General features: G+C 36.5%; 2 protein-coding genes, 1 long non-coding RNA gene and 1 pseudogene across 10 annotated transcripts in view; 1 reads left to right on the top strand and 3 right to left on the bottom strand.

Annotated features, from left to right (window-relative positions):
* Positions 1–57: 57 nt before the first annotated feature.
* Positions 58–881, bottom strand: LOC122084947. Its single transcript, XR_006141982.1, has 2 exons — positions 433–881; positions 58–320 (listed from the first exon to the last, which is right to left on the bottom strand). It is a non-coding gene; the product is annotated as an uncharacterized LOC122084947 (long non-coding RNA).
* A 269-nt stretch (positions 882–1,150) lies between these two features.
* LOC122078841 lies at positions 1,151–9,529 on the top strand. 8 transcript variants are annotated; one of them, XR_006140202.1, is made up of 6 exons: positions 1,151–1,235; positions 1,574–1,675; positions 2,944–3,028; positions 3,135–3,319; positions 4,128–7,159; positions 8,956–9,529. XR_006140202.1 is itself a non-coding variant. In XM_042645036.1 (6 exons), exons 1-5 carry the CDS (start codon positions 1,201–1,203, stop codon positions 4,219–4,221), a joined length of 501 nt encoding a protein of 166 aa, XP_042500970.1. In that variant the 5' UTR covers positions 1,151–1,200; the 3' UTR covers positions 4,222–4,239; positions 6,982–7,412. The 8 variants fall into 8 exon arrangements, 6 of the variants coding, with proteins under 6 accessions (XP_042500970.1, XP_042500956.1, XP_042500948.1 ...); XR_006140201.1 differs by lacking the exon at positions 8,956–9,529 and having other exon boundaries at positions 4,128–6,734; positions 6,982–7,412; XM_042645036.1 differs by lacking the exon at positions 8,956–9,529 and having other exon boundaries at positions 4,128–4,239; positions 6,982–7,412.
* LOC122059057 lies at positions 6,532–7,641 on the bottom strand (annotated as a pseudogene).
* A 4,420-nt stretch (positions 9,530–13,949) lies between the features above and the next one.
* Positions 13,950–16,141, bottom strand: part of LOC122058961 (GDSL esterase/lipase 7-like) — a 2,750-nt gene continuing 558 nt past the window's right edge. The window contains exons 2-6 of the mRNA XM_042621702.1: positions 15,354–15,534; positions 14,953–15,083; positions 14,556–14,804; positions 14,242–14,473; positions 13,950–14,152 (exon numbers count right to left, since the gene is read on the bottom strand). Of these exons, the coding sequence (XP_042477636.1) occupies positions 13,950–14,152; positions 14,242–14,473; positions 14,556–14,804; positions 14,953–15,083; positions 15,354–15,534 (996 nt within the window). The remainder of the gene's footprint in view (positions 14,153–14,241; positions 14,474–14,555; positions 14,805–14,952; positions 15,084–15,353; positions 15,535–16,141) is intronic.

The raw sequence follows: 16,141 nt of genomic DNA, 5'->3' as shown, positions 1-16,141 counted from the left end.
TCACCCATCAATATCCCAAACCAGTTAATCACCTCAGTGGTAAACGAATAACACAAATTTAATTTGAATTTATGCTGTTTATTAAATTTCCACTGTACTATGCGAAGAAAATGATCACAGAATTACAAACATTCAAACTTCTACAACTTTTTGACCTCCTCAACTCAATGAAGATGGAGAAAAAAAAACAAAATTGTAAAAAGAACAAAAAAGAAAGGGGGGGGGGTTGTGAACCGTTAATTAGGTCCTACCCATTTCACAAACTCTTCTCGCATTTTGAATACCTTCAACAACTTCATCCTCAGAAAATCCGAATTGGTCTGTTCCACAGAGAAAACCCAACCAATAAATTCTCCCAGACCGAAAGCTCGTTCAGCAACAAACAAATGAGAAACAAAAAGTAATTAAAATAGAATTCGATCAAAACGCTACCATTGTTTTGAGGGTTTATCAGGAGTTGCTCTATCAACCGATGGAGCCGCTGAGTTTGCAGATTCTTGGGCTTCAATTAGCTTACGAAGTCTCACTTGCAGTGCTCGAACCCTATCCTCAGTCTTCCGAAGCTTTCTCCATCGATAAGTGGTCCATAAGGCGAGTCCACCATAGACGAAGATGTAAGAAGCCCAAACGTAAGGGTAAGTCTCTGCGTGTTCTCTGATCTTCCGATACTGTTCTTCTACCTTCCCCTTCCATTCGGCTGGTAATGGTAGCTTCGTCGTTTGCCGCTCTTCTTCTTCCCTTTTCTGTTCAGTGGCCATTTTGTAATATGTCCGTCTTTTACAGTCGATGAAAAAAAGAGATACAGAGTGCCCCTAGTAGTTTCTGCAAGTCTTTAGATCCGAGTCAGTTGCCCGCCATTAGATCCGAGTCAATTCACCGAGTTGTCGAGTTTATAGTCTCTTAGGGCATCTGTGGACTATGCCACGTGAGATGTTGCTTAGTCAGCACTTAAGACTTGAGGTGAGAGTGAGACAGTTGTGTGGGTCCCACCATTCTGTGTTATTGACGGTTTGGACTTTGGAACCATTAACAGTTGCAATGGTTGACCCACTTCGTCTGACCGGATGATTTGGCCAGGCTGACCGGTTTTGGTTTGATTCAGAGATTTAGATCATTAAATAGTGGAAATCGTGGAATTTAATTTGGGAGCCGTTTGTGATTCGAGAGATTTCGCCGACTCACTTTCACTTCGTCTTCTCCATGAACGGTGGCGGAATTCCGTCGCCCTTTCTCCGGTACGTAGTCCTCCCCTACCATATTCGTCATTCTGAAACCTTGACCTCTCTCTCGCTCCCTGTCGTGTTCCCCGATCCGAAATTCCCGCCTTCTCTCTCTCTCTCTCTCATGTTTTCGACCAGACCTGAGTCTGCAAACCCTAACTCTACTCGGAAAATGCTAGTCATACAGAGTATCTTTGTGCAGCATCTATGAGCCAAATGCAAGGTGTGGATTTTGCTCTTTGGCAGTTGATACAGCTGCTGAGTCATTTTAGCATCTTTTGATGATAAAAAAATTTAATTGCTCCTACTGTTTAAAAAACAATGGGTTGTTTTCTGTTCGATGTTGTATGCAGCGTGACCTCACTGATTCGAAGTCCCGAGGAATGTGGGTATGGGATTAGGGCATTCTCTTCTTGCACTACAGAAGTGCACTGCAGGGAATGGCGAAACTTCAAGTAAGCTATAAATGCAAGATCTTATGGTGCTTTCTCCTACACTGTACATCGTTCTTGTAGCATCTGCATGACAAAGTAAAATGGTTAAAGGAGGGCAGCATAATGATCCTAGTTGGATAAAATTAATGTTTTTCCTACTTCTTTGGACTTTGGATTTGACAATGTTTTCATAGGTCATGTAAGTCGTAATGATTGGAATCTTCTTTGAGGCTATTTTTTGGTCAATTTACTTCAATAATTCAACAGTGCCCTGTTAGCATCTTTGTGTAACTTTGAGTTGGGTAATTTAAATAGAATGGTCGAAATTTGTTCTTATTTTTGTGCTTATTGGAGATATCTGGTACAAATTCTGATATTTAAAACTGCATTATCTTAGTTAACCAATTTGATCTGGATTTCAAGTAAATGAAGCTTACTTAAGTGATGATTTCGACCAGTAATGGGAGGTGCTACCGAAAGCAAGGGCTATGAAATATGAGTATCTCTATAACAAGGTAGATGCTATGGAAGGGGAACAAGCTATCTATAAACTCGCCAAACAGAGGGAAAAGAAAAGTAGGGATTTTAACCATATTATATGTTTTCAAAGTGAGGATGGTAATATTTTAATAAATGATGTGCTAATTGTTTCTATAGTTTATTAAATGAAAATAATACTAGTATCTAAGAAGGTTGTATTAACCATCAAGGAACTACAAATCTTAGATATATACGGAAAATTAGGGTGGCTGAAGTAAAATAAGCATTAAAAAAAGATGAAAATAGGTAATGTAGAGGTCCATATGGTATCCTATTAGAGGTTTGGAAGAGTCTAGGGATTTGAGCACAAGGAAAATGTCAGATGAATGGAGAAGAAGTATAGTGGTACTGATTTATAAAAATAAAGATGATATTAAAAAAATGTTTATGTAATTAGGCAAAGAAAGTTAGTTCATGGGTTCTTTCTGCTATTTTGGATTTTCAATGAAAATGGTTGAATAGGCTCATGTGAGGCCAAGAAGTGCTAACGCAGAAAAATGTATATTGATTCTGCCAATGCTTTAAAATTGCTTGTATGTTACAGGTACAAATTGAGTTTTGGTCTGAAAATGGTTGGCCAAATAATATTTCTATGCAACTTGCATACAACAACAACCATAACCTTGTCCCAACTAAATGGGGTCGGCTACATGGATCCAATTTTTCTATGCAACTTGCATCTCATGGCATTAATAATTTATGCTCCTTACATTTGAGTTTTAAGTGCCTCGTTTTTATCCTTGTTGCAGTTTGATCATATTGCCATGCAAAGTCCTCTTTGTGGTATCAAAATTCTTTAATATCTGCGGGGAGATTGACCATACAATTATACAAGTTTGTATTATTTCATTGGTTTCTCAAACAAGTCCTTGGTTTGATTGCTGCATGCCGATGAGGTGTATGCTTGAGATTATCTCACCTTCTTTCATGGTTTATGTAGGACTTCGATGCGTCGGGTATGTCAACTTCATACTGTTCCTTTAGTTCTAAAGTAAATGTATGCTGGGGTTGGATCTTTATTTTATTCGGCTCTGTCTCCTTTTTGGGTTTCTTTTATGCTGCTATCTTATCCAAGCTCCTTCCACAATGTGGAAATCAGATCATGTCAGCCATTCAAAATGACAGGTATTAGTTTATTTGTATGCTGTTGTTTATTTTATCCACAAAAATGCCACTAGGCACACCCCATGCCATGGCTAGCACCTCATGCCCCCACCCATGCCACGACTATAGGCCATGCGAACAGCGCTGGATGAAATGGCCGTGATAGTGTGGATATCCAAAAATTGATTTAGATTGGCCAGATGTCAAATTTCAAACTCAAAATCAATGATCTACCTTTCATGTGTTGGCACATTGCCTTGTATTTTCAACTATCCGTTTCTTTTTAAATGTTTATCTTCATTGGATTTTCAAAGCTTTATTTTGCCAATTGGCCAACTTCTTTTTGTGGTATACCTATCCACAAAATTTCAGCTCTTTCTAATCCACATGGCAGATATTTTTGCTGTATCTCTAGACCTGGAGGACTAACTTCTTTCTACATTAAGAAAATATATTACTTAAGAGTTAACAAATGAAAAAAAAGTTAATTCAATAACATTGCTTCCCCTGCTTATTTATAGCCCTCGAACATGGCCCTTTTCAAAATGAGTTGACCCAACAAACTGGCTCCTTATAAATCATGGAGCTCTTAAAACTATTTTACCTCAAATAAGTACGATAGTGAAAGATTTGTTTCAGTTTTGCTTTGTGATGACCTTTTATATTAGCTTTACTTATTCCCAGGTGTTACTTTGTTTTAGCTTCTCGCTGATATGATTTTTATTTTTTATTTTTTCCCCCTTTCATGCTTTACCACACACACACACGCACACACACACACACACACACATATATATTATTCTGAGTCTTCTGACATCTCCCATTTCAGGTACTACTGCTTATTGGTACCCTTAACACTCTCTATGCTCGTAGTTGCTGTTTATTTCCATTGGCTTAGTATGAAACTCTTCATGCATGCTTGATTTATTAATTTTCATCAGGTTTGAAACTAAGAACCCATTTTGATTATTTAAAGTTTTAATATGGAACTCATGGGGAAATTATTGCCCCCGCCCCTTTTGTTTTGTCGAGCAGTCCCTCTGCTCAACTATGACCATTCCCTTTGAAATATCCTTCCATTTTTCTTCAACCCCCTTATTTCTCAATATTTCCCATTTGTTTTTCTTTTATTTAAGCTCTCTTCAGGTTGGGTAATAAATGATGTGGTAATCAATGCAAGGTGGCAAAATAGTTAACTTTATGGCAACTCATTATTTAATCTATGATGGATAAAAAAATTGGGACAGTCAAAAAGTGGGAGGAGAACTATCTTTGCTGGACGGAGGCAGTAGAAAATGTACATTGTTATTGTACTCTTGAGTCTTGACATTAAACAAAGAATCTACTTATGGCCTTTATTGACTCGTTTCAGGTTACATGTACCCAAACTTAAATGGTTGGTGATAGTGGGGTAGTCTAATTTATTTCAGGCCATCATTAAGCTGACAATATTGGGAAACATATTGTTGGGACTGGAATGCCAGGGCTTGAGGGGAATTGACATAGTGATTCATTTGAATTATAATCTATCCTTTTCATCATGGCCATGTTGTTGTGCGTCCAGTGCCTTTGAATCATATTGGGGAAGTGTGAGACGGGAAATAAAAATCTGAGTTGATACTTGATTTCTGATTTTGCTGGGCATTACCACAATCCATCCTTTGTAATGATGCTTTCTTGAATTCCTAGTTGGATCAATGCCATCTGATTTTGCTAGATGACAGGTGAAAAGGGTTGGCTGAATTGCAGCAATATATCTCAAAAGAATGGTTACCCTTGAGATGTAGATGTATTTAGGTGTTCCCAAGACACTATGGAATTTGTTTTATGGAAATTGATCCAACTGTATTCAATGGACATGGAAATTGAGTAGGTTGGCTCTAGCAAACTAGACTGAAAAAGGGGGGGGGGGGGGGAGCTTGCGATGTTCAACCAAAATTATCATGAGAGTAAGTGACGTTACTATTTCTCATTTTTATCCGATCGAGAGGTAAACGTTACATAATCTACCAAGCATGTGGTTGAAACTAAGATATTATCCTCATGAGAAAACATTTTAAAATAAGAAGTGAATTAATACCTTGATGGAATATTGGAAAGAGAAAAAATTAGTAGGAGAGGGTGACGATGAGGAGAAGAAAACAATTATTAAACCATTCCAGACCTAACAAATTAAAAAAATTAGAAAGAAAAAACCCTAGAAATAGGCTGAACACCATAAATTTAGAAGAGAAGATATAAACACATGCCTTGAATCAGAACTTGAATCATCATGAGATGAATTCCAAGTCCGCTGAACTTGTTATCAGGCATCTATATCTACTCTGGTTAAAACAATGTCAACTGTATTGATGCTACATTGCCATAAAATGGTAGACGTACGGCTACAATTTATTAATTCAATCCGAGTCCCATAGGAAAAACACAAAATTAGATACTTTCGGATCTTCCGAAAAAGTAGATACTTTTAGATACAAATTGACTCTCCCAAAAAGCAGATGCCTTATTTAGTTATTGTTTAAGTGCAAGCTGCAGCACATTTATTGGAGTACATAGCGTTATATAATAGAAGCAACAAGTTGCAAGTGAAATCTGCAGAGAAGCAGTGCCTTATTGTTTCAGTGCAAGCTGCTGTACATTTATTGGAGTACATGGCGTTGAGCTGTTGAAGCAACCAATTGCAAACAGCAGGTTTGCCTGTGGTGTTGGGTGAACTGCGTCCCAATAGATATGCTTAGTCCTATCCGAGCAAGGTGGTACATTTGGTAGGCATTGGAGAATTGCCATACAGCATGGGTTTCCATTTGTGAACCCTGCACCGGTAGATTTCCATTGGTTACAGATAGCAAGATGGAGATCAATTGATTGAGTTTGATATGAGAAGGATTTTTTCTAAGTGAATTAATCATGATATCTTACCGTATTTAGGAGTATTTCGGTGTAAGTAAATGCTTGATGCATAAATGTCTCCCTACAAAGGTTGAGCCCTGAAGACTGGTGCTCAGATCTTGTACCATACTGGGAAAGCCCTTAATGTAAAGGGATACCAACTGGTTTACATGATTATAACATCCACTTGTAATATTTTCTCTATCTACTATGCCCGGTGCACACCCAATTGGAGCGAGGTTGAGTACCAAAAATTTCCTTGCACCCAGATTATAAAGGTCCTGCAATTGTATAACCAGATTTGAGACTAAATCTCAACAGAAAAGGCTTAATCAGTAGAAGGGTCAACGTGTTTCTTTTATGTGCAAATGTTGTTTGAGTTCTTTGAAGAGAATGCTGGCAAATTGTTCGGGGCTGAATGGATGACTACTGCTGTATTGTGCCGGTTGAAGATAGTTGTTGATATAGTCATTGCTGCCTATGTGTACAATGAAAATGGACTTGGCTAAGTACTGCAAGAGCTCTTCTTTGGTTTTGAATTTCCTTGGTCAGTAAAGATTAACAGTTTTTTTGGAACAACTCAATTTGTACTTGTAGGGCTAAATTCGCCCCCTGCATAACAACCCATGGCATAAGAAATTCCAAGAAGCTCCTTATAAAAAAAATGTCCAAGTCTTACTAAACATTCATATATTCTAAACTGAGATCTCTGCACATTGTGAGTTCTATGCCTAAACCTTAATTTAATACTAATACTATGTTTCTTACTACAGTGTAATAACTTACCAATGCAGTTCCTGTTTCTCGGAGGATGCCAGCTGATCCCGATGCATAATTCATTCCGGTTATTGTATTGCTCTTTTGAGCCACTGAAAGACCCAAATATGGAGGAACAATAGGTAACCCAAGAAATTGAGCTGCAATCAACGATTTCAAGGAACTAATCAATAAGATCAGAAGGCGATTGCCAAGGTATGGAGTAACAAAGGGTGATCATAGTAATTCAGCTGCAAAACTAAAATTACAATACAACAAATAACTAATGTGAGGAAAAGAATTTTATTAATTTCTTTTGTAAATCAATTTGAATAGTTTTTACCGCTTTGGATGAAGATAAACTAGAGGCACTCTATAATTAGAACATAATGGGCATGAACCATTAACAATATTCTGTGGTTGTGGATCATATATTCAATATTATTCGTCTACTCACCTATAAAATCTACAAAAGTGTTGCCATTGGTGAATCTGCCTGTTGGACCGCCCGGGAAGTCTATGCCATATGGTTTATAGTTCACTTTCGCAAGTGTGTGAAGGAAATTATTGTTGCCACTATCTGAAAGTTAATCTCCAAATATGTAGAGAGCAGGAGCAAGGGGACTTGAGCACTTTGCCTGGAAGAAATAAGGAAATAGGCAAAGTGAGAGAAGGGACATGGAAAAGGACTTGGACATGTTTGCTTGCATTCTGTAAGGACTTGTCTTTTTTTTTTTTTTTTTTTGGGTGAAGATCAGGACTTGTGAAATGGATTTTATAGAAAGGTGAGGCTCTGATTATCCTCTCTAATCATTAATGATTTTGATATATTAATACACAGGTTGAAAATATATATATTATCACTAGTGGTTTGTTCCAAGTTCCAACGTTTATATCTTTCTTTTTACTATTTTCTTGTGTAATTCCCCTAATGAGCCTTAGTTTTTTCACCTAATTATTATAAGGTTTTGTCTCATCAAAAATTCCCAAATTTCCCAACACTAACCATATCTGTTAGCATTTCCTCTATTTACCTTATTTATTATGATTTTCTACCAGTTTTTCTTGTGTAATACCCTTAATGAGCCTTAATTTTACACCTAATTATTATAAGGTTTTGCTTATAAAAATTTCCCAACATTAACCAAATCTGTTACCTTTTCCTCTATTTACCTTATTTACTATGATCTTCTACCAGTTTTTCTTTGATTAATTAAGTGAGTGGCTTGTGTCCTGTCACAAAGAACTCTTAGAACGGGTGTGACCATTTATAAATGGCCAAGTTCCAGATGTTCAGAGGATTAGGATCCACAGCACTACATTGAGGGGGTACTACCTTAAAAATTACTGACACAATCTTGAATGATCTTGTGATTCTTTGATTATCTACTAGCTCCATTGCTTTGGTGATATTTGGCTCTTTGATTAACATGTGGAAGGGTATATTTTCAACCAGGTTTAATAGAGTTGGAAGCTAACGATGACACATACGTCCAATATTAGGGTCACATCACCAGTGGTGAAGGAATTCTTCTTTTTACATGGGTGACTGAAAACTTCATCCAAAATAGATGGTTGTATACTTATACTAATTTCGACCATTGATTTCTGATAAAAGAATCTTTGATTAGGAACCATCAAATGGTGTCTTAAATTTCTTCTTGACAGATAAAATTGTCAATAACAGAAAAAAAAAAAAAAAAGGTTAAGATGTGTTTAGATCCCAAATCAAGGGTTTGATTCCCACAGAATCATACCAATAACAAGAACACAATCTTCAAGTTTTGAATTTTGATCCTTGATTCGAAAATTGGACAAAATGGAATCTGTAGTCACCTGGAACACATCTTATGGTCCTGTGCATCGACATATTAACTATGGTTTGCCTCCTGATATTCTAGCTGATTTCTTCTGCATTAAGTTAAAGATTTCAAATGGATATAAAGATTTGATTATTAGAAGCTTTAAAGTTTATATTTTAGTCCTCCCTTTTTCTGCTATACACTTCACAGGTTAGCATTTCTCTGTTGAGTTGGCTCAAGAAGGTGACATCAGAGGTAACAGGTAAGCATGGTTTTGATCACCAACATGTCCTCACATGGAAGATCTATTTAACATATATAGAAGCTGAGGTCCTTGGGTATGACCTATTTATTTATTTTTTTAATGGGTGTGAGATGGTTTCCAATGTTCTGAGTCGATAAGTCATGGCTTTGACGTCAAAGAGTTGAAAGATCAACGTCTAAAGGAATGGAACTTCTACCAAAAAACAGGGGATGGAATTTTGGTTGGGTGGGAAATCTCATGCATATGTGGACAAGGAAATCAGTTATTCATGTTGATGCATAGGGTAAGGTGGTGTAAAATTTTCATCATTTATTGGAACCCAAATTTGTATTTGGTAAAAAAAGGTGGTGAAATTTTCATCATCTCATTGGAACCCAAATTTATATTTGGGAAAAAAAACGGAGGTGGTGTAAAATTTTAGGTTAGATCGTGCTCGGCCTTGTTGATAATTATGTGCTTAAATATGTGTTGAGTAGGTTTGACATGAGGCAAATGGATTTGTGTATGTTTTTTTCCTTTTAATAGGAATGAATTGAATTGAGATAATGATATTTCAAACTACAAGGATAATTGTTGAAAATATTAGGATAAGCCGGGCACTGAATAGTAAAGAAGGGTCAAAGTCAATCACGGCCAACTTAGTCAAGCGTGGCCCAATCAGGGCGTTTGGGTTTCACTGGGCCTAACAGCGTTGGGTCTGGGCTTCTCTGGCCCTGAGTCAGGGCCAAGGTGGGCCTGGGATCCAGATTCCAAAGTTGGCAGGGATTTTAGAAAGCTCGGCCCTATTGCAACCCTAGGCCTACCTGTAAAAGATAATATTTAGGTAATAACCGATTTTCTGCGATATGTATTAGACAACAGCCTACATGTAGTAATTGGTATTAGGTAAGATGACACAAAATTAAAGGGAATTTACTAGCATGGGGTGACAGTCACCTTTTTTCCTCTATGGATTCAAATTTCAAACTTTAGATATGTATATTTCTTGATATAGGACATTTTCTAATAAAAAATTATGGGGCAAACGCTTTTTTGACCAGTGATTCTAGAGGATGTCCTTTACTAGCACCAGGTTAGCCAGATGGAAAGGTGATGTGGAAATTATGATCGTATCAGTATTTAGAAAGAAAATGATCTAGATTAGTTAGAAATCTTCAAATTCAGATTTTTTTTTTTTGGTAAAGTCAGATTCAGAGTATCTCTCCTCCTAACCCTAGGCATGGAAGAGGAGAGATACCTTTTTTCAAGAACCCCTACCGTTGTATTTCTTTTGAGTATATATACGCTAATCTATCTTTTTACTCCTTCATAAGCAATATGGGACTAAAAGATTGAAAGAAATCCTAACTTTTTGCTTTATTAAAGCAAACCCATATATTAGTATGGATTTGAATTTTAAAGGCAATGCTTATGAAATATGGAAAATTTTATACATCGCTTTTAGTGAAAGTTGAATGATTCTCATTCAACTCCAGTGTGATTCGGTTCATGCAATCGTGGGGTTAGGACTAGTCAGGCCTTTAATACAAAAGAATTTCAAGAAGAGCTTTATTGGGGCATTAATCCGTATGACATATTCACAATAAAATCAGCATATCGGGTGGGACATGTACAAGCTCCAATCCAATCACAATCAGCAATGCCGATTATATCATTCCAAAGTTGGACCGGAAAATGTTGTGGGATTCAGAATTTCCATCAAAAGTGCCATATTTGTATGGAAAGCATGCATTAATGCCATTGCAGTGCAGGTCAACTTGAAACAGAGACATTATCATCTTTGATACTTACCCATGTTGTGCAGGCAAGAGACATGTACTCTCATGGAATGCCCTCATAGCAAGCTTTGTTTGCATCATGTATCACCATGCGAGCCAAATAGAACAAAGAGCAGGGAGCATCAACAGTTATTCACAGCTCGTGCAATAATGGTATGAAAATTTGGAAACACTAGACTAAACCCTAAATCCAAAAACCCGAGCCTTAGGGTGGAGATGCTCTTTTCAAAGTTATAAACCCTATAATTATATACTATCCAAACTAATGTGGGATTAACTCCAGTCTCATTCCTTGACATAGAATACACATATTGCATCAAAAGTTTTTTGGAGATTCTGTTTTACTACTCAAATGATCGATTTCTATGGTAAATAGAAATGTAGAAGAGGGGTGGGAGTGTACCTGATACACAAGATTCTTGCATGCATGAGCTCCTGAAGAGTGAAAACTAAGCAACCTTACCCCAAAATGTGGAAAAAGTGTATGGTGTCTATTTTATCTAATACAAGCAAAAACAGATGCAATGCCTCCAACTCCACCCACAAAGGATGCTTTGTCATTTTCTTCTGTTACAGAATTCCACAACAATCATAAGGAAATGGGACTAGGCTCAATCATCTTAAAAGACGAGGAAAACTGTGGAAGACTGAGATATACCACATGTACCTATCATCAATTCTATTCTTATCTGCAAAGGCCAATGAAGTAACATCAGATTACATCATCATAAATGACAAAAGGCAACTGGGTCTGCTTGGCTTGGCGATACATCAACTGTACCCATCATCAGTTATTACTGTGTGGCCATGAGCTTGTGGCCCAATACTCCAATGCCCCTATCATTCAGAGAGAGTCAGAGTGGGAAAACAGTTCTATACACAGCGGAGCAAAGAGATCAATTTATGAGAGAGAAAGGGTCTCCTGAGCTTTCTGCTCCTTGGAAAAGGATTGGAGCAAAAAAGGGGGGAAAAAAAGCAGTTAAACGGAACATGAGCTTTGTCCATTTTGAGTGTGATAATGATAATATTGATCCGAAACTTTACCACTTGGGAGGTGGACCTGTAATGGAACATGATCCAACCTCAACAATGATGCCTTAATAAATTATGTGAAAACGACACAAAAATGGAACATGAGCATTCTATTTTTGGATGATTTTCTGTTAAGGTTGCATAATTTTCGCCCCTAGACCTTGCATATGCGACAATGCGAGAGTTGCCTCGTACATTGAGTAAACCTTTTTTTATTAAAGATCTTTACCTCTTTATAAGGTTTGTGGTATCACTAGATAGCATCTTCCACTTGGTTCCCAGCCTCAAATAGCTCTTCAAATGTTGTCAGTGGTTGAGCAAACAAGTGCAAAGTTATGTAATCTAACAAACATGTGGTTGAAATTAAGACACCGTTTGATAACGTTTCTGTTGTTTTTGTTGTTTCTGTGTCTAGAAACAACAGAGACACAGAAACAACAGAAACGACTTTACACATTTTCGGAAACAAAAATGGATTTTTTGGTGTTTGATAAACTTGTTTCTTGAAACGTTTTTTGTAGACATAATGCCACTAAAAAACCCAATAGTATCATAGGATGCCCAAAAGGGAGAGAGAGTTCAATTGCCTCTTTTTAGGTTTAAATAGTTGAGAGATTTATCGGGTACAACAACTTTTTTTTTTTTTTCTCTCAAATTTGTTTTTTAGAAATGACGAAACAAGTCGGACTTGTTTCGTCATTGTCGTTTCTAGAATTGTAAATAGGAATAAATTTTGATTATGTTTCTAGAAACGGGTGAAACGGAACAACTTTATCAAACGCTTTTTAGGTTGTTTCTCCATTTCTGGGAACAGAAAAATGTCGAAACGGAACGTTGTTAAATGATGCCTAAAATAATAATTGACAACGGTGCCTCAGATATTGTCCTCATGAGAAAACATTTAAAAATAAGAAGTGAATTAATACCTTGATGGAATATTGGACAAGAGAAAAAAATTACTAGGAGAAGGTAACGATGAGAAGAAAAGAATTATTAAACCAATCTAGACCTAACAAATTAAAAAAATTAGAAAGCAAAAACCCTAGAAATAGGCTGAACACCATAACTATGATAAATTTAGAAGAGAAGAAATAAACACTTTCCTTGAATTAGAACTTGAATCATCATGAGATGAATTCCAAGTCCACTGAACTTGTCATCATCAGGCATCTATATCTAGTTAAACCTAAAGGTGTTAATCGGTTCGGTTTTGGTGTATACAATACAATTCTGTTCGGTTCAAATTTATTTTGCTGAAACCAAAATCGCACCATTTACTAAACGGTTGCACTTTCTGAAACCGCAATTGTTTAGTAAACGGTTTCAGTTCTATGGTTTTTAAGCGATGTCGATTTCATGGTTTTAAATGGTTTTGACCACGGTTTTATTCTATCCAGTTTCTAAATGATTAGCAATCGGTTTGCTAGTTTATTTGCATGCTTGTTAAAATTTTGCTTTTGTTGATGGATGCTTCAATCTTGCATCAAATTAAATGAAGCATTGAACAAGCAAGGATTTAACTATATAACTACATAATAGGAATAAATTATTGAATAGACTGTTGGACAACCTTTATGGTCCTTAATTCTTCCCTAAATTAAACCATTATTTTTTTGTTAAAACAATAAAATATTTAATCGTTATACAGGTTAATCGGATTGGTTTTGACAGTTTAAATAGTTCGGTTTTCACGGCGTCAATTCGGTTTGGAACCAACGGCTGAACGGTTAAAACCGACCTGACCCATTTAATTAATCTGTTTTAAACTTGAAACCAGAACTGAACCATTTACTAAATGATTTTTCGATTTCAATGTAAATGACTCAATTTGATTTCGGTTTCAAATTCACAACCTTAGTTAAAACAGTGTCAACTGTATTGATGCTACATTGCCATAAAATGGTAGTCATACGGCTACAACTTTTTTATTTTTTGCATAGATCATACGGCTACAATTTATTAATTCAATCCAAGTCCCATAGGGAAACACAAAATTAGATACTTTAAGATACAATTTGACTCTGCCAAAAAGCAGATACGTTATTTAGTTGCAGCACATTTATTGGAGTACATAGCCTTATATGATAGAAGCAACAAGTTGCAAGTGAAATCTACTGAGAAGCAGTGCCTTATTGTTTCAGTGCAAGCTGCTGTACATTTATTGGAGTACATAGCGTTGAGTTGTTGAAGCAACCATTTGCAAACAGCAGGTTTACCTGTTGTGTTGGATGAACTCCATCCCAGAAAATATGCCTAGTTCTATCCAAGCAAGGTGGTATATTTGGTAGGCATTGGAGAATTTCCGTACAGCATGGGAGTAGATTTGTGAACCCTGCACCAGTAGATAGCAAGATGGAGATCAATTGATTGAGTTTGATATGAGAAGAATTTTCTTTAAGTGAATTAATCGCGATATCTTACCGTATTTAAAAGCATTTTGGCCTAAGTCAAGGCTAAATGCATCAATGTCTCCCTGGACAAAGGTTGAGCCCTGAAGAGTGGTGCTCAGATCTTGTAACACACTGGGAAAGCCCTTATTGTAAAGGGACATCATCTGGCTTATAGGGTTAACACATCCAATTGTGCCCCGTGCACACCCAATTGAAGGGAGGTTGACTACCAAAAATTTCCTTGCTCCCAGATTATAAAGCTCCTGCAATTGTATAACCAGAATTGAGATTAAATCTCAACAGAAAAGGCTTAATCAGTAGAAGGGTCAACATGTTTTCTGTTACCTGCAAGTGTTGTTTGAGTTCTTTTAAGAGAATGCCGGCAAATTGTTCGGGGTTGTAGAGATGACTACTGTTGTATGGTGCCGGTAGGAGATAGTTGTTGATATAGTCATTGCTGCCTATGTGTACAATGAAAATGGATTTCGATAAGTACTGCAAGAGCTCATCCTTGGTTTTGAAGTTTTTTGGCAAGTAATTGTTAACAGTTTCTTTGAACAACTCAACTTGTTCCCCTAGGCCTAAATTCTTCCCCTGCATAACAAAGCCAATATTGTGTAAGAAATTCAAGAAGCTCCTCCTCATAACAAAGATTTCCAAGTCTTAGTAAACATTATGAGTTTATGCCTATGCCTTAATTTAATACTAATACTATGTTTCTTACTGCACTGTAATAACTTACCAATGCAGTTCCTGTTTCTCGGAGGATGCCTGCTGATCCTGATGCATAATTCATTCCGGTTATTGTATTGTTCTTTTGAGCCACTGAAAGACCCATATATGGAGGAACAAAAGGTAACCCAAGAAATTGAGCTGCAATCAAAGATCATGAGAAACAAATCAATAAGATCAGAAGGCGAATGCCAAGTTATGGAGTAACAAAGGGTGATCATAGTAATTCAGCTGCAAAACTAAAATTACAATACAATAAATAACTAATGTGAGGGACAGATTTTTATTTATTTCTTTTGTAAATCACTTTGAATAGTTTTTACCCCTTTGGATGAATATGAACTAGAGGCATTCTATAATTAGAACATAATGTGCATGAACCATTAACAATATTATTATTTGTCTACTCACATATAAAATCTACAAAAGTTTTGCCATTTGTGAATCTGCCTGTTGGACCATCCGGGAAGTCTATGCCATATGGTGTATAGTTCACTTTCGCAAGTGTCTGAAGGAAATTATTGTTGCCACTATCTGAAAGTGAATCTCCAAATATGTAGAGTGCAGGGGCAAGGGGACTTGAGCACTTTGCCTGGAAGAAATAAGTAAGTAGGCAAAGTGAGAGAAGGGACATGAAAAAGGACTTGGACATGTTTGCTTGCATTCTGATGGAGGGCCTGTCGAGAAAAGAAGAAAGTCCTGAGTTAACTCAGAGTTGCAGGGAAGAAGAGAAGATTAACACAAAGAGGGGGGAAAGGGGTCACACGTCTTGCATCAAACCCAACACTAAAACTTTCAATTCAATTCATTCTCCAATCTGTCTAATAACTTAAGTTAAATGCTTTTATATAATAAACTGAAATCAAAACTTACCTAACAAAAATCTGAGACTGAAATAGCAACTTCTAATTACTTCTTAAGTTCTAACTAATGAAATCGAAAATCAAATAAAACTTAATTTAGTAGATCCTTAATTGACTAACAACTACTCAAAATAAAAGATCACATATTTCCTTAAATAAAATAACTCATAATTTCCTTTTTTTTTTTTTTTTTTTTTTTTTAACCAAGGTGTCTGGGCCAGTTACGCACATCTCAACTAATTCTCCGGGAGACTAGCGCAACAACCCAATTTGCTTAATAAAAATCTAAGACTGAAATAGCAACTTCTAATTACTTTCTAAGTTTTTTTTTTTTTT

This window comes from Macadamia integrifolia, chromosome 1, assembly GCF_013358625.1.
Source record: "Macadamia integrifolia cultivar HAES 741 chromosome 1, SCU_Mint_v3, whole genome shotgun sequence".
NCBI lineage: Eukaryota > Viridiplantae > Streptophyta > Magnoliopsida > Proteales > Proteaceae > Macadamia > Macadamia integrifolia.
The sequence above is the reverse complement of the archived record's forward strand: the minus strand, read 5'-3'. Positions and strand labels throughout refer to the sequence as shown.